General features: G+C 41.1%; 1 protein-coding gene across 20 annotated transcripts in view; it reads right to left on the reverse strand.

Annotated features, from left to right (window-relative positions):
• ACBD5 (acyl-CoA binding domain containing 5) overlaps positions 1 to 20,710 on the reverse strand; it is a 60,207-nt gene that overhangs the window by 31,911 nt on the left and 7,586 nt on the right. For 10 of the 20 annotated variants that reach the window (XR_011381737.1, XM_070056106.1, XM_051820981.2 and 7 more), the window contains exons 4-9: positions 19,800 to 19,872; positions 12,660 to 12,774; positions 12,534 to 12,566; positions 4,740 to 4,874; positions 2,611 to 2,814; positions 1,743 to 1,849 (exon numbers count right to left, since the gene is read on the reverse strand). Coding sequence is in view for 19 of the 20 variants with exons in the window: in XM_070056106.1 (XP_069912207.1) it covers positions 1,743 to 1,849; positions 2,611 to 2,814; positions 4,740 to 4,874; positions 12,534 to 12,566; positions 12,660 to 12,774; positions 19,800 to 19,872 (667 nt within the window). In the remaining variant the exon portion in view is untranslated. The remainder of the gene's footprint in view (positions 1 to 1,742; positions 1,850 to 2,610; positions 2,815 to 4,739; positions 4,875 to 12,533; positions 12,567 to 12,659; positions 12,775 to 19,799; positions 19,873 to 20,710) is intronic. The other 10 variants (XM_070056109.1, XM_070056104.1, XM_051820976.2 and 7 more) reach the window with 1 other exon arrangement.

The following is a 20,710-nucleotide window of genomic DNA, read 5'->3' on the forward strand; positions in this document are numbered from 1 at the left end:
TGCACTGTGAAATGAAAATGAAAAGTATGGAAAACATTAAAATATTATCATTATTATTTCAGGGAGGCAAAGATAAATGATTTTATATATAAGACACACCGAATTATATTAGAATAGGACTAGGGGGCCAGCGCCACGGCTCACTAGGCTAATCCTCCACCTTGCGGAGCCGGCACACCAGGTTCTAGTCCCGGTTGGGGCGCCGGATTCTGTCCTGGTTGCCCCTCTTCCAGGCCAGCTCTCTGCTGTGGCCAGGGAGTGCAGTGGAGGATGGCCCAAGTACTTGGGCCCTGCACCCCATGGGAGACCAGGAGAAGTACCTGGCTCCTGCCATCGGATCAGCGCGGTACGCCGGCCGCAGCGTGCTGGCCGCGGCGGCCATTGGAGGGTGAACCAACGGTAAAGGAAGACCTTTCTCTCTCTGTCTGTCTCTCTCACTGTCCACTCTGCCTGTCAAAAAAAAAAAAAAAAAAAAAAAAAAAAAAAAGAATAGGACTAGGGGAAGAAGAGTAAAAGGATGTAAAACTATCCAAGAGAGGGGCCAGCCCTGCAGCACAGTGGATTAAGCTGCAACCTGCAACACTGATATCCCACATGAGAGCAGGTTAGAGTTCCCACTGTTCCACTTCTGATCCAGCTCCTTCCTAATGCTCCTGGGAAAGCAGTGGAAGACGGAACAAGTGCTAGGGTCCCTGCCCCTGATGTGGTAGACCTTGATGGAGCCTGAGTCTCAGGTTCCTGGCTTTGGCATGGCCCAGCCTCAGCTGTTGCAGCCATTTGGGGAGTGAACGAGTGGACGAAGATCTCTTTCTCTGTTTCTCCCTCTCTTTCAAATAGATAAATCTTTAAAAAACAAACAAACAAAAACTACCAAAGGGAAACACAGCTGTCAAAACCACCCTTGTCAGTATCAGAAAAGTTGCTGAAGAGAAAAAAATTATGGTGTTTCATAATTTTTCAATTATTCTCTTGAGACACAGCATCTTAACTGAAATTTGAAAAACAAATGTATTTACTTCAAAATAATTCAATTTTATCAAACATCTGTGAATATTTCTAATACAGGTAATAGCATAAAGAATTTACCCTCAGAATGGCCATCCTAACTCTTATAGAATATGTAGAAATATATGTTAATAAATTATAATAGAATATTTAAATAGTAATTTTTCTTCAAATATTCCAGAATTTTTTATATTTAGAAATCAGACAAAAAACAATTTAAAAAACAAATGTTACACTAATTTTAGAGGTATGTTTTCAAAGTGATGAGCAGCATGTACATCTGTTATTAACAGAAGTGATGCACTGAATTCTGACATACCACTTTGAAAACTTAACAATCAGAAAATGTCATTTTTTTTTTATTTTTTTTTATTTTTTTATTTTTTGACAGGCAGAGTGGACAGTGAGAGAGACAGAGAGAAAGGTCTTCCTTTGCCATTGGTTCACCCTCCAATGGCCGCCGCGGCCGGTGCGCTGCGGCCGGCGCACCGTGCTGATCCAATGGCAGGAGACAGGAGCCAGGTGCTTTTCCTGGTCTCCCATGGGGTGCAGGGCCCAAGCACCTGGGCCATCCTCCACTGCACTCCCTGGCCACAGCAGAGAGCTGGCCTGGAAGAGGGGCAACTGGGACAGAATCTGGTGCCCCAACCGGGACTAGAACCCGGTGTGCCGGCACCGCTAGGCGGAAGATTAGCCTAGTGAGCCGCGGCGCCGGCCCCAGAAAATGTCATTTTTACCTCTTCTTGTCCAAACTGCTCCATTGAATCACAGTAAACTTCACTATCTGAATCACTTGTCAAATGCTGAATTCCTGAAACATCTTCGACATGATCATCATTTGTATCTAAAAATGAACACATGCTCAGATAGTATAATTATACTCTAATCAAATAAAAATAATTTATTTCCAAAATTCATTAGCTCTGTACTATTTTCATCCTGAGAGAAAAGTTTGATTTACCAAGTCACTCTTTAACATCCCAAAACTTTAAATTTGGTTGATAGTTTTTATTTCAAAAGATTACAAGTTATTTTATCATTGAATGCCACAAATACACAGTCCAAATAAAATCTAACAAAGTCTAACAACTTTATAGGAGGAAATCAGCTAAGTAGGCCTAAATTTGGAATGCAACTATCCAAGTTTGGTTGTTACATTAAGAAGTAATGTTTCTTGGTTTCTGAACCAAATTGCAGCAATGTCAATAATTTACCATATACCATGGACTCGCTCCCAGGATAGGAGTAACTACATACTCCATATATTATAGACTCACTCCTAGGATGGGAAGATTATAACTTAGGCCATTAATTGGAGAACAAAGGCATCATATAATCATAAGTGAAAAGAAACAACAGAGAAAACTATACAAATTTCAAAGATTTCATTTTAAGAACAAATACAGAAAAAAAGTCTCAAGAATATAAAACCTCTAGCCCTAATTCACTGTCTGAACTTCAAAGCTATAAATCCTTATAATTTTAATAAACCATAAGCTATTACTAAGAGATTTTAAAATTCTAAACAGTTCCTATTTTAAAATTATTGAAAGAATATTGTACTCAGCAGAAAGGGACTAGACAAAGACTAGCTCTAGACCATACCTTGGTGAACACAGACAGTGGTTTTTCCAGGTAGCTCCAAGTGCTGATCAACCGGTTTGACTTCTTCAGTCCTTATGCCATTCAAGGATGAACTGGCATGAATGTCTGCCTGTATATCCTGAACAAAACTGTCTTTATCAGAGCCACTGGTCACAATGATTTCCAAGTTTTCATGGCCTGATGGTTTCATGACGATTTTCTTATCTTAGGAGCAAATTGAGAGATTCATAAAAGTTCACAGGCAGTTGGCTTCTGCATATATATCCCAATACCCACAGTCATTTCCCCAACCAAATATGATCATTTTAAACAGTTTAATACTTGCACCTGAGAGCCGGCGCCGTGGCTCAATAGGCTAATCCTCCACCTAGCGGCGCCGGCACACCGGGTTCTAGTCCCGGTTGGGGCGCCGGATTCTGTCCTGGTTGCCCCTCTTCCAGGCCAGCTCTCTGCTATGGCCAGGGAGTGCAGTGGAGGATGGCCCAGGTGCTTGGGCCCTGCACCCCATGGGAGACCAGGAAAAGCACCTGGATCCTGGCTCCTGCCATCGGATCAGCGCGGTACGCCGGCCGCAGCGGCGGCCATTGGAGGGTGAACCAACGGCAAAGGAAGACCTTTCTCTCTCTGTCTCTCTCTCTCACTGTCCACTCTGCCTGTCAAAAATAAAAAAAAATAAAAAATAAAAAAATAAAAAAAAAATAAAAGTTTAAAAAAAAAAATACTTGCACCTGAGAGATGGGTTACTCTTCAAAAAAGGATTTTTTTTTTTTTTGACAGGCAGAGTGGACAGTGAGAGAGAGAGACAGAGAGAAAGGTCTTCCTTTTGCTGTTGGTTCACCCTCCAATGGCCGCTGCGGACAGCGCACTGCGGCCGGCGCACTGCGCTGATCCGAAGTCAGGAGCCAGGTACTTCTCCTGGTCTCCCATGGGGTGCAGGGCCCAAGTACTTGGGCCATCCTCCACTGCACTCCCTGGCCATAGCAGAGAGCTGGCCTGGAAGAGGGACAACCGGGACAGAATCCGGCGCCCCAACCGGGACTAGAACCTGGTGTGCCAGCGCCGCAAGGCGGAGGATTAGCCTATTGAGCCACGGCGCTGGCTCAAAACAGGATTTATTAACACTGAGAGCTCACCCCAAACTAAGCTGGCTTCAAAACTGCTTCATTTTACTAATAATCTTCCAGAATCCCTTTTAAAAAAGCACTGTCTGCTGGGGTTGGTGTTGTGGCATAGGAGGTAAAGTTGCCACCTGCAATGTCAGCATCTCATATAGGTGCCAGTTCATGTTCCAACCACTCCACTTCTGATCTAGCTCCCTACAAATGGCCTGGGAAAAGCGGTGAAAGATAGCCCAAATGTTTTGGCCCCTGCCACTCATGTGGAAGACCTCTAAGAAGCTCCAGGCTCCTGGCTTCAGCTACAGCACTGGCCGTTGTGGTCATCTGAGGCGTGACATGCGGAGAAAGATCTCTCTTTTTCTGTCTCTCTCTCTCTCGAACTCTTTCAAATAAATAAAAATATATCTTAAAAAAAAAAAAAACAAAAACACCACTCTAAGTACTTACACTCTCTCATGCAAAGGCAAATTGCTCTATGGAGTGAGCAGTGTGAAAGGGTCCACTTAAGAAAGTGCTGTCATACCTTACTGGAAAGTGAAGGCAAAACTAAGTTGTGCGGTTTTAGTTTCTCCTTCTCTCCTTTTTCTAAAAGTCTTCCCACAAATCTCACTAACAAGGCCTCCATGATTCCAGTGTATCCTATTCTCTAGATTCCATCTGATGTAAGATAATCAGAGTTTCATTCACCTCCTGTCCTTTGTAACATATGCATATTCATATTAGAAACAATACCTTAAAATAATATATGTTTATAGCAACATTCCAGGTATCATGTTTAGAGTAGTAGCTTATTCTTGTCAGCCTTCAATTAGCACCTATTTCATTTGTGCATAGCACTGGCTGTCGCTATGCTCTGTAGTAGAGTCTTTTGGTTCACAGCAAACCAGGTTTCAGGGCCAACAGCCCACATCCCACCACACGCACTAATCTCAGTAAGAATGCAGCCCAAATGTCTTCATACTCTTTTATCTTACTTAATGTAAAATTATTGACCCATCATGCAAAAATTACCATTATCACTCTGGTCTGCTCTTTTTATTTCTTCTTGGGCCTCTTCTTCCTCAGACTCAGCTCCACTATCACTGCTTTCAGCTTTGCCATTAACAGTTTTGGCATTTGGAGTAGAAGTTAGAACATTACCAAGATCTAAAACATGAAACAACCAGTTAATTATGTAAATGATAATATATAATAATGTAATTTACAAACAGCATGGTAATTTGCATATTATTAATAAACACTTATATTTTAGGATTTTATACATAATAATATATACATATACATATACAGACAGATCCTTCAAATACAACAAAGTGATAAAGCTATCTTAAATCCTTTCTGAACCAAGGCAGAGGATAAGTTATTTTTAAGTTACCATCAATCTAAATAGATCATTCAGTTGAATGATCTTCTCTTCACACAAGGTAAATGAAGAGATATCTGCTATATGCTAGCATGCAGAAAATACTATTTTTGACCCTACCAACAAACTCAATACTATAGTGGGACTCCATTTAAGTACAAAAAAAAAAAGTATCCCTTTATTATCTTTAAGGTTTCAGGTTCACAACTTATTATATCTTAAGTTTGAACTTAAAACATCAGTTAACAGGTCAAATGTCTATCCCTATTTTCTATTAGAATCATGGCAGCAGAAGTTTTTGAACCTCTCTTACTCTCCCCATGACAACCACAAAAACCAGTAACAATTTTTGAAAAACCAAAAAATCTACCATCCATGGGCATCTTCAACAAAACCACAGGAATCCCCTAAATGTTTTCAAACAGATGATTGGAGCAAAACTACTTGAGAGCAGCAAAAACAGCATCACTGAGTCCGGCGCATTGCATACAGGTTCTGGTTTGAGCCTTAGCTGCTTCACTTCCTATCCAGCTCCCTGCTTATGGGCTTGGGAAAGCAGCAGAAGATGGCCAAAGTCCTTGGGTCCCTCCACCCACAAGGGAGACCCAGAGGAAGCTCTTGGCTCCTGACTTTGGATCAGCCCAACTCCAGCTGTTGTGGCCATTTGGGAAGTGAACCAGGGATGGAAGATTCTCTCTCTCTCTCTCTCTCTCTCTAACTCTGCCTTTCAAATAAATAAATAAATCTTTAAAAACAAAGAGAAAAATGCATCACTGTAGTTCTGTGATGAGTAAGGGGAAGCAGATGGAATTACTGATGAGCCCTACCTAATATCTAAAAGTCAATATAATACACCAATTAAAAGAATAAAGGAAAAAGGTCACATGATTATTACAACAGATGAAGACAATACATTTAACAAAATCCAACACTTTCATTTTAAAAATACTAAAGAAACTAAGAATATAAGAGAACTTCTTCGATCTAGTGAAGGGCATTAATTAAAAAACTCACAACTAGCATATTATTTAACGTTAAAAGACTCCTAAAATAAGTAACAAGACAAAGGTGTCTGCTGTCACCATCTCTACTTAATAATCTACTATAAATTTCAGCCAAGGAAATGAGATAACAAAAAGATATAAAAAGCATTCAGGGCCGGCACCACGGCTCACTGGGCTAATCCTCCGCCTTGCGGAGCCGGCACACCAGGTTCTAGTCCCGGTCGGGGCGCCGGATTCTGTCCTGGTTGCCCCTCTTCCAGGCCAGCTCTCTGCTGTGGCCCGGGAGTGCAGTGGAGGATGGCCCAAGTACTTGGGCCCTGCACCCCATGGGAGACCAGGAGAAGCACCTGGCTCCCGCCATCAGATCAGCGCGGTGCGCCGGCCACAGTGCGCCAGCTGCGGCGGCCATTAGAGGGTGAACCAACGGCAAAGGAAGACCTTTCTCTCTGTCTCTCTCTCTCACTGTCCACTCTGCCTGTCAAAAAAAAAAAAAAAAAAAAAAAAGCATTCAGATAAGAAAGGAGGAAGTGAAACAATCTGCTTATAGATGACATGCTCTGGTACAGAAAATCTTAAGGAATCTACAAAGCACTTCAAATACAGGTTCAATGAGGATGTGGGATCAACATAAAAAAGTCAACTATATTTCAATAAGTTATAATTAACAATCAAAAATTAAATAGAAAACAATTTATAATGGCATCACAAGAAGAAAATGTTTAAGAATATACTTAACAAAAGAAAATTTATGACTTTATATAGTGCAAATGAAAAAATGATGTTAAAAGAAATTAGCAGTCAAAATAAATGGAAAGACATCCTATCCTATGTTTGTAGACTGGAAGACAGTATTGCTAAGATCACAATAATTCCCAATGATCTACAAATTCAGTGCAATCACTATCAAAATCCTAGCTGACTTTTTTGCAAAAACAAACAGATTATAAAATTCATACAAAATGTGAAGTATCAACAAAACAATCTTTTTTTTTTTTTTATAATTGACAGATAGAGTTAGACAGTGAGAGAGAGAGAGAAAAAGGTCTTCCTTCCGTTGGTTCACTCCCCAAGTGGCTGCTATGGCCAGAACTATGCAGAGAACTAGGAGCCAGGTGCTTCCTCCTGGTCTTCCACACGGGTGCAGGCGCCCAAGCACTTGGGACATCCTCCACTGCCTTCTCAGGCCACAGCAGAGAGCTAGACTGGAAGAGGAGCAACCGGGACTAGAACCTGGTGCCCATATGGGATGCCGGCGCTGCAGGCAGAGGATTAACCAAGTGAGCCACTGGTGCCGGCCCCAAACAATCTTGAAAAATTACGAAATAGGACACTATTTCCTGATTTCAAAACCTGTCACATAGGTATATTCTACCCATGTGAAACTAATGCATTTGTTCTAACTGTGCTTAAATGGTTCTTTTTCTTTTTTTTTTTTTTTTAAAGATTTATTTATTTATTTGAAAGAGTTACACAGAGAGAGGAGAGGCAGAGAGAGAGAAAGAGGTCCTCCAACCACTGGTTTACTCTCCAGATGGCTGCAATGGCCAGAGCTGCGCCAATCCAAAGCCAGGAGCCAGGAGCCTCCTCCAGGTCTCCCACACACGGGTGCAGGGGCCCAAGGGCTTGTACCATCTTCTACTGCTTTCCCAGGCTATAGCAGAGAGCTGGATCAGAAGAGAAGCAGCAAGGACTCGAACTGGTGCCCATATGGGATGCCGGCACTGCAGACAGCAGCTTTACCTGCTATGCCATAGCACAGGGCCCTAAATGGCTACTTTTCAAAAGATGCTTTGTGTGCTTTTGTTTTTTTTGAAAGGTTTATTTTATTTATGAGATGCCAGTTTAGTATATGAGACGCAGCTCAGAAGGCAGTGGCTTAACCCGTTAGGCTGCAACCCTGGGCCCCAAGATGGTTTCTTTACAAAAAAGTTATGACTGGAGCAGGTGTGTAGCACAGCAGTAAAAGTTGCCACCTGGGATGCCCACGTCCCAAACAGGAATGCCTGGTATCAAGTCCAGGTTCTTTCACTTCCTATTCAGCTTCCTGCTAATGCAGCCCCTAGGAGGCAGCGGGTGACAGCTCAAGTAATTGAGTTTGTGAGAGACCAAGATAGAGTTTCAAGCTTTGGCCTGACCCAGCTGTGGCTGTTGCAGTCATTTCGGGAACGCACCAGTGGATGGAAGATCTCTTTCTGTTTCTCTCATTTGGCTTTCAAATATAATGAAAAAAAAATTAAAAATTTTTTGAAAAGTCATGACTGCCAAGCGGCTTGTTAACTTGGCAATATCTTAGAAAATTATAAACTTCCTTCAAACACTTCTGGTTCCACTTCCAAATTATCTCTCCCAGATGTGTTTCCATAGATATAAAAGGATATATGTACACAGTTACAACAGCATTTTTCTGAAGATCTAAAAGAGAATCTAAGTGGTGTCTATCAGAATGGTTCAGATTAAATGTAGTACAGGTTCCTGATCCCTTACATAACAACCCTTGGATACAGATATGGTGTGTTGTTTTTTTTTTTTTTTAAAGATTTATTTATTTATTTGAAAGACAGAGAGAGAAATCTTCTATCCACTGGTTAACATCCTGAATGTCCACAACAGTCAGGTCCTAGCTAAGCCAGGAGCTTGATTTGAGTCTCCCACCTGGGTGGGAAGGAATGAAGATTTGGGCAATCTTCCACTATCTTCCCAGGAACATTAGCAGGAAGCTGAATTAGAAGCAGAGCAGCCAGGACTTGAACTGGTGCTCATATGGGATGCCAGCATTGCAAGCGGTAGCTTAATTCCCTTTCACTGTACCCCAACACAGGCCCCCTAGATATGTTTTGAAATCCCTAGTTTTCTAATTTTGCAAAGTCCACCTGTTACAAATACTATGTGGCATATTTGTAATCCTCCAATATAGTATCAGGCAGCACTCTTAAAAGATTTTTGCAGGGGCCGGCGCCGTGGCTCACTTGGTTAATCCTCCACCTGTGGCACTGGCATCCCATATGGGCGCTGGGTTCTAGTCGCGGTTGTTCCTCTTCCAGTCCAGCTCTCTGCTGTGGCCTGGGAAGGCACCTGCACCCGTGTGAAAGACCAGGAGGAAGCACCTGGCTCCTGGCTTCGGATCGGCATAGTTCTGGCCATAGCGGCCACTTGGGGAGTAAACCAAAGGAAGGAAGACCTTTCTCTCTGTCTCTCTCACTGTGTCTGCCTCTCTAATAATAAATAAATAAATACATAAATCTTAAAAAAAAAAAAAAAAAACACTCAAAAACAGTCTCATGTCACTTCACATCAGATTCTGCCCTTAACTGGTTCAAACAGGATGGGTTAACTTGCAGTTAAGCAAGTTCCAAACAACCTTTGGGTTTCAAAACTTTTTAGATTTTTAAATTATAGCTACGTGACAATGGACCTGCATCTTTATTATTATTACTTACTCTTCCTTGCTTAGTAATTAGCTGTTTAAATATCTTCCTCTGTCCAGAAAGCTGGACCACTAAAGCAGGTTCAGACTTACTCCTCTCTGGAATATGCTTGATAATATACTTAACAGAGACAGAATTTTTTTTCTGAACTGAATAAGCATAAACTATAAGGGACACTACTTGTTAATATTTGACTCTTCTAATCATATCAGATCTAGGATGGTTCAGTACAGAGGTATGGCCCATAAGCAGCCACTATCAGTTGAACAGGGTTCATTATTACCGTGAGAGATACAAACTGCAAGGTTATTATGGTGCAGGAAGATCACTGCTCTGAAAAGTTGCAATTCCTGTTTATTATTATAAGATGCCTTATAAACAGGAGTGCCAAAAAAGAGGGGAGGATGCATGCAGGCTGGTTTTTCTTTTGTTTCTTAATATGGAGCCTGGTATTGGCTGTTTTTTTATTTATTTATTTTATTTTTTAGAAACAGGAGGCAGAGAATGAGAGACAGAGATAAAGAATGAGCTATCCCATCTGCTGATTCACTCTTAAAATGCCTACCATAGCCTGAGCTGCACAGGGGACAAAGCCTGCAGCCAAAAAACTCAATTCAGCTTTCCTACATGGTTGGTAGGAACTCAACTCCTTGAGCCATCAGGTGTTGCCACCCAGGATCTACACTGGTGGGCAGCTGGAATTAGGAGCCAGAGCCAGGTATTATATGCAGGTACTCCAATATGGAACACAGGCATCTGACCTGTTTTAGCCACTAGACAAAACAGCTAACCCCACTCTCAGCTCTGCTGATTTTTATATAAAGTATACAGAATTCTCATTTAAACTAACTCATGTGGTCTCATTCACTGGGCTAAGAAAATTTTTTTAAAAAACATGTTTATAGGACCGGTGCCGTGGCTCACTTAGTTAATCCTCTGCCTGCGGTGCCAGCATCCCATATGGGTACCAGGTTCTAGTCCCGGCTGCTCCTCTTCCAGTCCAGCTCTCTGCTGTGGCCCAGAAGGGCAGTGGAGGATGGCCCAAGTGCTTGAGCCCCTGCACCCACATGGGAGACCAGGAGAAGCACCTGGCTCCTGGCTTTGGATCAGCGCAGCGCCTGCCGTGGCGGCCATTTGGGGAGTGAACCAACGGAAGGAAGACCTTTCTCTCTGTCTCTCTCTCACTGTCTATAATTCTACCTGTCAAATTAAAAAATTAAAAAATTAAATAAAAACCATGTTTATAGTTAACAGCAGGAAAACTTGTATTTTATTCAGTTTCTGCTAATATGCAAAATAGATCCATGTCAATCCTTTACTGAGAACATAAAAACAAAATTCTTAAAAAAAAATAGGTTAAGTGAACTCACTGATGTCCTTAGCTTGCTGTGCTGGAGTTAAACCATACTATAAACAAATTGATTAGCTAAATATAATTTAATCTCTGATTTAGCTAAAATAATCCATAAAGCAAAACAGACAACATGATTTATTGGGGGGCATACATTTGGTGCAGCAATTAAAGGTGTTGCTTGGGACTCCCACATTCTATATTGGAGTGCTTGGGTTGGAATTCCAACTCCACTCTCAATTCCAGCTTCTTGCTAGTGCATACTCTGTAGGCAGGTGATGGCTCAAGTATATGGGTCCCTGACACCCACATGGGAGACCTGGACAGAATTCCTGACTCTGGCTTGGTCCTGGCTGTTGCAGGGGTATGGGGAGTGAACCAGTAGATGGAAGATCTCTGTCTTTCTTTCTCCTTTCAAATAAATAAAAATCAATTTTTTTCAAGAAAGGAAAAATGCAATCCATCATAATAAAAACATTAGTTCTATCAAAATTTTGTACATTATTAACCTGGCATATTTTAATAACTTAAAAATAAGAGTTACAAACTTGGGGCAGGGGCCAGTGTTATGGTGCAGTGGGTTAAGTTAGCATCTGCTTCCAGGTAATACACCCAGGAAAGTGGCAGAACATGGCCCAAGTACCAGGGACTCTGTCACCCATGTAGGAGACCAAGATGGAGTTCCCAGCTCCTGACTTCAGAATGGCCCAACCCTGGCTGTTGCAGTCATTTGGGGAGTGAACCAGTGAATGAAAGGTCAGTCTCTCTGTCTCTTGCTCTCTCTCTCTTTGCCCCTGCCCAACCAATGTCACTCTGCCTTTCAAATAAACAAATCTTTAAAAAACAAAATTTAAAAAAAAAAAATCAATTTGAGCAGGTTAAGAAACCTGCATCCTGTGTCAAAGTAGCTAGATTCAATACCCAGTTCAGCTTCTTATTCTAGCTGCCTGCCAATGCAGACCATGGCAGGCAACAGGTGATAGCTCAGGTAGTTGGTTCCCTGCCATCACATGGCGGAGCTGGATTGAGTTCCCAGTTCCAGGCTTGAGCCTCAGCACTGCTCAGCCATCGTAGGCATTTGGAGAGTGAACCAGTAGATGAGATCACTCTTTCTCTGCCTCTCGAATAAATAAATAAGTAAATAAATAAAAATTTTAAGAGATAAAATCTTGGGACTAGAGTTATAGTGTAGCAGGTAAAGCTGTTGCCTGTAACTCCAGCATCCTATATGGGCACTGGTTCATGTCCTGGATGCTCCACTCCCAATCCAGCTCCCTGATAATGGCCTGGGAAAAGCAGTAGAATGGCCCAGGTATTTGGGCCCCTGCTACTCTCATGGGAGACCTAGAAGAAGCTCCTGGCTCCTGGCTTTGGCTTGGCCGAGCACTGGCTGTTGCAACCATCTGGGGAGCGAACAAGCAAATGGAAGATCGTTCTCTGTTTTTCCTTTTTATTCTGTAACTCTTTCAAGTAAATAAATAAATCTTAAAAAAAAAAAAGAGTTAAAACCTCATGTGATTATGCAATATTTTGAAATTTCACAAAATGTGATTGGAATGAAAATTCCTGGTTGACAAGCTCCAAAGTTATATAAATTTGTGCAAAATTCTTTTGGTGTGTAAATTTTAAACAAAGCTTTTATATGGATTTCATTATTCCTACCTTCTAAATATTTAGAGATTTTCTCCAATCGGACTGGCATGTGAAAGTAAAAATACAAATTAGATATTAAATATTAATGCATGCGTAATATCTGTTGCTGAATTTAAAAAGATAAAATGGTCCAACCTGAGGTGAAATCAGAGCTCCTGCCACTCTTTTTGTCCTCTACAATTTCATAAAATGGACCTATGACATGCAGCAATTCTTCAACTTTCTCAGTCATCGGCATAGTTTCAAGAATCTGTAATTAGAGGAAACAAATATTGTGAAATCACAAAATACAAATTTCATCTACATTACTTCAAATAATCTACTAGCTCCAATTTCTCCAGCCTTTGAGATTTAAAGTTCATTAATACTCTCCCTAAAGGATTTACATTAATTACATACTTAAATACGTATGATGCAAGAAAGACTCCAGAACTCATATATTAAAGATCTAAAAGGAATCTCATTTTGAAGACTATTTTACATAAGCCTCATTTAACACTTCATACAATAACCTATAAACTCTACATAAAAAGTTAGGGAATTTAATCTATTTAAATTGAATACCATGGGGTTAGCATAAAATTATGATGTCTGTTCTTTAGCACCACGGGTAGTATTTTTTAAAAGATTTATTTTTATTTATATGAAAGGCAGAGTTACAAAGAGGCAAAGGTAGAGAGAGACACAGAGATGTCTTCCATCTGCTGGTTCATGCCCCAAATGGCCACAACGGCCGGAGCTAGGCTGATCTGAAGCCAGGAACCTAGAGCTTCTGAATACTTAAAATTTTTAATATAGTTTTGATATACAGTATATATTTAACTTTTAATGAATTCCAAATCCTGATAAGAAAATGATTGTTCCTGTTTTATTTTTTAAAAGCATACTACTGGCCGGCGACGCGCCTCAATAGGCTAATCCTCCACCTAGCAGCGCCGGCACACCGGGTTCTAGTCCTGGTCGGGGCACCGGATATTTTCCCGGTTGCCCCTCTTCCAGGCCAGCTCTCTGCTGTGGCCCGGGAAGGCAGTGGAGGATGGCCCAAGTACTTGGGCCCTGCACCCCATGGGAGACCAGGAGAAGCACCTGGCTCCTGCCATTGGATCAGTGCGGTGCGCCGGCCGCAGCGCGCCAGCCATGGCGGCCATTGGAAGGTGAACCAACGGCAAAAAGGAAGACCTTTCTCTCTGTCTCTCTCTCTCTCACTGTCCACTCTGCCTGTCAAAAAAAAAAAAAAAAAAAAAAAAAAAAAAAAAAAAGCATACTACTTAGCGTGGGTATTTTGCATAGTAGTGAAACCACTGGTTAGGAAACCTTCATGCAGGAACAGATTCTAGATTCTAGATATCTAGATTTCTAGATTCTGGATTCTGGATTCTGGATTCTGGATTCTAGAGCTGACCCCCTTCTCAATTCGATTCCTACTAATGTGGAGCCAGGAGCAGCTTCTGGGTCTCCCAGCAGGTGCAGGGACCCAAGCCCTTGGGCCATCTTCTACTGCTTTCCCAGGCCACAGCAGAGAGCTGGATCAAAGGTAGAGCAGCTGGGACTCCAACCAGCGCCTATATGGGATGCCAGCACTGCAGGAGGCAGCTTTACCCTTTTGCCACAGCGCTGACCCCAAGGGTAGCATTTCTAAAAAGGCACAACAGTTGGACATGGTTACCACTTTCTGACACCTTCACAACTATGGGCCAAACTCAGATCATCAAATTGAAAGAGCCAGGTAAATAACTGAAAAAGCAGTCAACCCAATAAGCAGCAATTGGTGAATGAGCAGGAAATTAAAGAACTTTTACATATTTAGTATCTTGTAATATTTAAAGAATAAATTAGCTGTGTGTGTTAATTAAGAAAATATTTCTAATTTTTCTTTACAGGAAAAAAGGTAGTTGCTACACAGTATATTCGGTGTGATATCAATATTAGTTTCCTTTCTTAATAATAAGTATTTATTTCCTTTCTGAATACATTTACAAAACATGACTAAAAGTAATTACTACTACAGAGTGAAAAGGGAGGGAATGGGGAAGACCTCATGTTCATTTTATACATGATTCTTTTTGCATTTATACATACATATTATTTTTATTATTAAAATAATCAAATCTATTTAAAATTTTTTAAATTTATTTATTTGAAAGGCAGAGGAGAGAGAAAGAGAACGAGTCCCCATCTGCTGGTTCTCTCTCCAAATGCCTGCAACAGCTGGGACTAGGAAAATCCGAAGTCTAGAGTCAGGAACTCAAACCATTTTTTTGACCCATGTGGGTGGCAGGAACCCAGTTACTTGTGCCAGCTCCACTGCCTCCTAGGGTCTGCATTATCAGGAGCCCAGGTTCCCCAATATGGGAGATAAACATCTTAACAGGCATCTTAACTACTAAATTGTCTCCAAATTTCTTACTTTTAAGCAAGCAAAATCTTTTATTCTTCTTACATATTTTTCAACTTATATGCAGTTTTAAAGTGGTTACTTGTATCTTTAAAACTCACAGTAACCCTGGATTCGTTAGTCACTCTCCCTATTTTCCTGATTGTTTACTCCCTGTCTTGCACAATAGACTGTATGCTCAGTGAAAAGGGGCCTTCTTCTGTTTTCATTCACTCTCTGATTTCCAGTGTTCAGAATACAGAAGACATTTAATAAATAAGCCAGCTTAAAACTCCAAAATTCTTGTACAAACAATGCTTTTATTTCTAAACCAAAGGCAGATAGATCATGAACAGTCAGAGATAATCAGAAGCTATGATATGATTTTGAGCTTAGATATGCACACAGAAACTATCACTCACACAATGTGCACATGTGGGTGAGGGGAAGGTTACTGAGAGAGATTATACAGAATGAACAAGATTTATTATAATTGGCTTTAGTGACATAATTTATTTATATAACTCATCATAAATTATCTAATTGCTGTATGAGTTAATGAGAGTGAAAAGAATGTTTTATCATAATTTTTTTTTTTTTTTTGACAGGCAGAGTGGACAGTGAGAGAGACAGAAAGAAAGGTCTTCCTCTGCCGTTGGTTCACCCTCCAATGGCCGCCACGGCCGGCGTGCTGCGGCCGGCGCACCGCGCTGATCCGATGGCAGGAGCCAGGTACTTATCCTGGTCTCCCATAGGGTGCAGGGCCCAAGCACTTGGGCCATCCTCCACCGCCCTCCGGGGCCACAGCAGAGAGCTGGCCTGGAAGAGGGGCAACCGGGACAGAATCTGGCGCCCCAACCGGGACTAGAACCCGGTGTGCCGGCGCCACTAGGTGGAGGATTAGCCTAGTGAGCAGCGGCACCAGCCTATCATAAAATTTGCCAAGGCAAATACTTGTTATGAGGCTAAGGATATGGGGGCAGGGCATTTTTACAGATATCTGATTTATAATAATTCTGAGAATTAGGTTCAAATCCGAAACTGAAACCATAGGGTAATGTTTACTTTGACGTAACCAAAGTCAGAGCTAAGAAATGGCAGAGACCATTCAAATGTAAAGTCAGCACCTTTTACACTACTCATTCAGTAGAACCTGGTAGGCCAACCACCATCTTGATCCCCATTCAATATCTTCTCCGATCCTCCTCCAAAACTGCTTTTAGTTCTATTTCAATTAAAGCTTATAAAAAAATCTTTCTCAAATTTGTCCTTTGTAGAGCTGCTTCATTGAGTGTTTGAGTTTCTGAAACTCCACAGAAAGGAATAAATTATGGACCTCCTGATGTCAGAATTAAATAAATGGATTATGTGAGAGCACTGTTCAAATATAAACAGAGTATTTATTTTTTCAGTAAGCTAGAGCTTTAATAGCAGACAGTACACAAGTAACTGGGCAAGATATACCCAGAATTAGAGATTTCACTCTCTAAATTAGAGACACTTAAAAAAAATATGACCAAGAAGTTCCTAGCCATTTGCGAAGTTCTCACACACACAGAAATGTTGAAATACAGGAAATGGCATGCAGGTGCACACCCCCCACACCCACACTACATGATAAAGAGACAGAGACACACATTCAGACAAACCCAGGCAAACCTGTCTACTCACCCTCAGAAATCTTATCTGATGTTAATTAAGTTAATTAAATACATTATAACCTGTGCAAATGAAGAGTGGGTAACAAATATTTGGTAAATCATATATATTATAGAAAAATAGCATTGAAAACCTTAAGGGCTTATCCAGCACTTTTCCTTGTTGACACACATTTTTAGATCATGAAAATGTCCTGGAGGCCAGAGGTGCGGCTCAATAGGCTAATCCTCCGCCTTGCAGCGCTGGCACACCAGGTTCTAGTCCCGGTCGGGGTGCCGGATTCTGTCCCGGTTGCCCCTCTTCCAGGCCAGCTGTCTGCTGTGGCCCGGGAAGGCAGTGGAGGACGGCCCAAGTACTTGGGCCCTGCACCCCAAGGGAGACCAGGAAAAGCACCTGGATCCTGCCTTCGGATCAGCGCGATGCTCGGGCGCAGCGGCCATTGGAGGGTGAACCAACGGCAAAGGAAGACCTTTCTCTCTGTCTCTCTCACTGTCCACCCTGAAGAAAGAAAGAAAGAAAGAAAAGAAAAGAAAAGAAAAGAAAGAAAAGAAAGAAAAGAAAGAAAGAAAGAAAGAAAGAAAGAAAGAAAGAAAGAAAGAAAGAAAGAAAGAAAGAAAGAAAGAAAGAAAGAAAGAAAGAAAGAGGGAGGGAGGGAGGGAGGGAGGGAGGGAGGGAGGGAGGGAGGGAGGAAGAAAATGTCCTGGAAAGGTACCGATATATTCAGTTAAGGCAAAGACTAAATTCCTCAATCTTTTTTGGTACAGGATGAAAACACAAGTTTCTTTTGTTTTGTTTATTTTTATTTACTTGAAAGGAAGAATGACAGAGAGATGGTATAGTTTTAATACTTTGCAGGGGCAGGGATGGAATGCACATTATCTCATCGACCTCACACTTAAAACTGGTTATACCATTAGTTAATAAAATCCGATAGGAAAAATAGGGAAATTTTACTTAATGTTTCAATTTGACTTTACATTACAGAAATATATCCTAAGAATTAAAATGACACTTAAGGGGGCTGGCACTGTGGCATAGTGGGTAAAGCTGCTGCCTGCTATGCAGGCATCCTATTCGAGTCCCAGCTGCTCCACTTCCAATCCAGCTCTCTGCTACAGCCTGGGAAAGCAATGGAAGATGCCCCAAGCCCTGGGCCCCTGCACCCTCACAGAAGAGCCAGAAGAAGCTCCTAGCTCCGGGCTTCAGATCAGCTCAACTCTACTCATTGCAGCCAACTGGGGAGTGAGCAGCAGATGGAAGACCTCTCTCTCTCTCTCTCTCTCTCTCTCTCCCTCCCTCCCTCCCTCCCGCCCTCTCTGTAACTCTGCCTTTAAAATAAATAAATAAATCTTTCAAAAAAATGACACTTATGTAAAGAAAAAACAATAATTGATGAAACCAAAAAGGCTTTGGGTTATCTTTCTCTGCCTCTGAAAGGCTCCTTTGTTATTGTGTTATTGATAGAGTTAACAGGAATTAAACTTTGCCCTTTGTTGTGGATAAAGTCCACTAAATAAAAATTGTGAAAACGTAACAAAGGGCACAACTTTCAGCAACACAAAAGAGGTTTAAAGAAGAAAACAAGAAAAAAAATTGGTCTGATTACATCACATGGAAACTTCACAACTTCTGAACTATGTCTAACATAAAAATGGTCCTTAATAAAAAGTCTTAGCCGGCGCTAGGCTAATCCTCCACCTTGCGGCGCCGGCACACCGGGTTCTAGTCCCGGTCGGGGCGCCAGATTCTGTCCCGGTTGCCCCTCTTCCAGGCCAGCTCTCTGCTATGGCCAGGGAGTGCAGTGGAGGATGGCCCAGGTGCTTGGGCCCTGCACCCCATGGGAGACCAGGAAAAGCACCTGGATCCTGGCTCCTGCCATCGGATCAGCGCGGTGCGCCGGCTGCAGCGGCGGCCATTGGAGGGTGAACCAACGGCAAAGGAAGACCTTTCTCTCTGTCTCTCTCTCACTGTCCACTCTGCCTGTCAAAAAAAAAAAAAAAAAAAAAAAAAGTCTTTCAGGTCATCTTTAAAATCCATGATTTCTTAAAAAATTTATTTCTCAAAATGATGTGGTAGGCAGACCTGAAAGAGCTAGGTAATGAGGAATGCCTCCCCTTAGTAGTTAAGCAGAGAACCTAACAGTACCCTTATCTTACTCTGCTTCTGAAAGATCTATGCATTCACAGAAAATCTGCTGCGGCGGTTAAGATGCTCTGATGCCCACATCACTGTGAAGTGTCTGAGTTCCAGTCCCAGCTCTGCTCCTGATACAGGCATCCTTCTAATGCAGACCCTGGGAGGCAGCAGGTGATGGCTCAAGTGGTTGGGTCCCTGCCACCCACACTGGGAGACTTAGTAGCTGGCTTCCAGGCATTCTCCTCGATCAAGTGGATAGGAGGTTTGTCTGTGTCTCTCTGCCTCTAAAATAAACAATTTTATTAGAAAATAAAAACACTGGGGCCAGTGTTGTGGCACAGCAGGTTAAGCTGCCTCCTGCAGCACTGACATCCCATATGGGCTCTGGTTCAAGTCCTGGCTGCTTCCACTTCCAATTCAGCTCCTTGCTGATGCACCTGAGAAAGCAGTGGAGGATGGCCCAAGTGTTTAGGCCCCTGCACCCACATGGGAGACCTGGAAGAAGCTCCTGGCTCCTGGCTTCGGGCCTAGCCCAGCTCTGGCCATTGCAGCCATTTGAAGAATGAACCAGCAGATGGAAGATCAATCTCTCTCTCTCTCTTTCTCTCTCTCTAACTTTTTCAAATAAATAAATATTTTCAAAAAAAAGAAAGAAAATAAAAATACTTGTTACTGAAAAATCCAATAATGAGATTGTATCAATTAACTGGTAAAAAACTTGTATGAGAATATTACCAGGCAGTTTTGTTAACTATTTCTCTTAAATAAAAAAGGGCAAAGCAGAAATGCTTTCAAGATAGTCCAGGTACTTCCCAGATCCCTGAGAAAATGACATTGATATTTTTTTAAAGTCCTTTTCCTATACTGTCTCCAGAAGTCAACTATAGAGACAAGGAAAATGAAAATAAAATAAAATAAAATAAAATAAAATAAAATAAAATAAAATAAAATAAAAAACTGATAAATCCTAATAAATTCAATAATCTAGACTTTATAGTATAATATACTGTGGTCTCCTTGTTTAAAACAAAGCAGCTAACTTATCTGATAAATTAATGGCAACTGTTCTTCATATTGTTATTTCCTACTGTGAATTATTTTCTTACCTTTTTCATTTCTTCAACATATGCAATCATGGCTTCCTCTTTGGTCATATCACCCAGTGAACTCCAAGCATCCCTAGAAATGAAAATATCCAAATAAGAATGAGAGACATCTGGTTTTCCATTCCTCATATTATGTCTCCAAAAGATCTCTTTGAATGTGTCACCTTGAAGAAAACTATCACAGGAAATAAACAAGATAAACAGTATTTAAAACTAATAAATATATATCCTACTTATATTTTAAAAGACCACAAAGACTGTACACTATTCATGAATATTTTCTAAGAACTCTTAATATCATTGTAAGTAATAACCGAAATGAACATTTTAGAAGACTATGAACTATCACAACCATGTTCTATCAGTTGTGGGAAACCTTTTTTATATCAAGGGCCATTTGGATATTTATAATATCATTCACAGGCCATACAAAATTATCATGCCAAAAATTAACCTGTTACAGATTTATTGAATTTCAGATCCCACTTCTAGTTGTGTTGGTAGTCCAGACCAAATGATTTCATGGGCCTTAGACAATCCTCATCCCCAAATGATCACAAGTTTCACTTAGAAGTTTCTACTAATTGATTAATCACTAATTAATCCTAACTTACATATTTGGACTAAAAATGAAAATGGTTTCTCACTTCTAAAATAAAAATGTCAGGGACAGGAAAACTTTAAACCCCCAGGTAATAAGAACAGTCCTTGGAAATTTTTGCCTAACACAAAAACTGCTAAACTTTTTATGTTTTGTCCAGTAGGAGTATAACTCTACCAAAGATCAGTTCTGGGGAAAAAAAATGAAGCAGACAAATTTTCTCAAAATGGACATATCAAATAGCATATTACTATTTCATTAAACTATTACTTTGCTACTATTCATAAAGATCCTACTGGAAATGTATAGT

This window comes from Oryctolagus cuniculus, chromosome 13, assembly GCF_964237555.1.
Source record: "Oryctolagus cuniculus chromosome 13, mOryCun1.1, whole genome shotgun sequence".
Lineage (NCBI taxonomy): Eukaryota > Metazoa > Chordata > Mammalia > Lagomorpha > Leporidae > Oryctolagus > Oryctolagus cuniculus.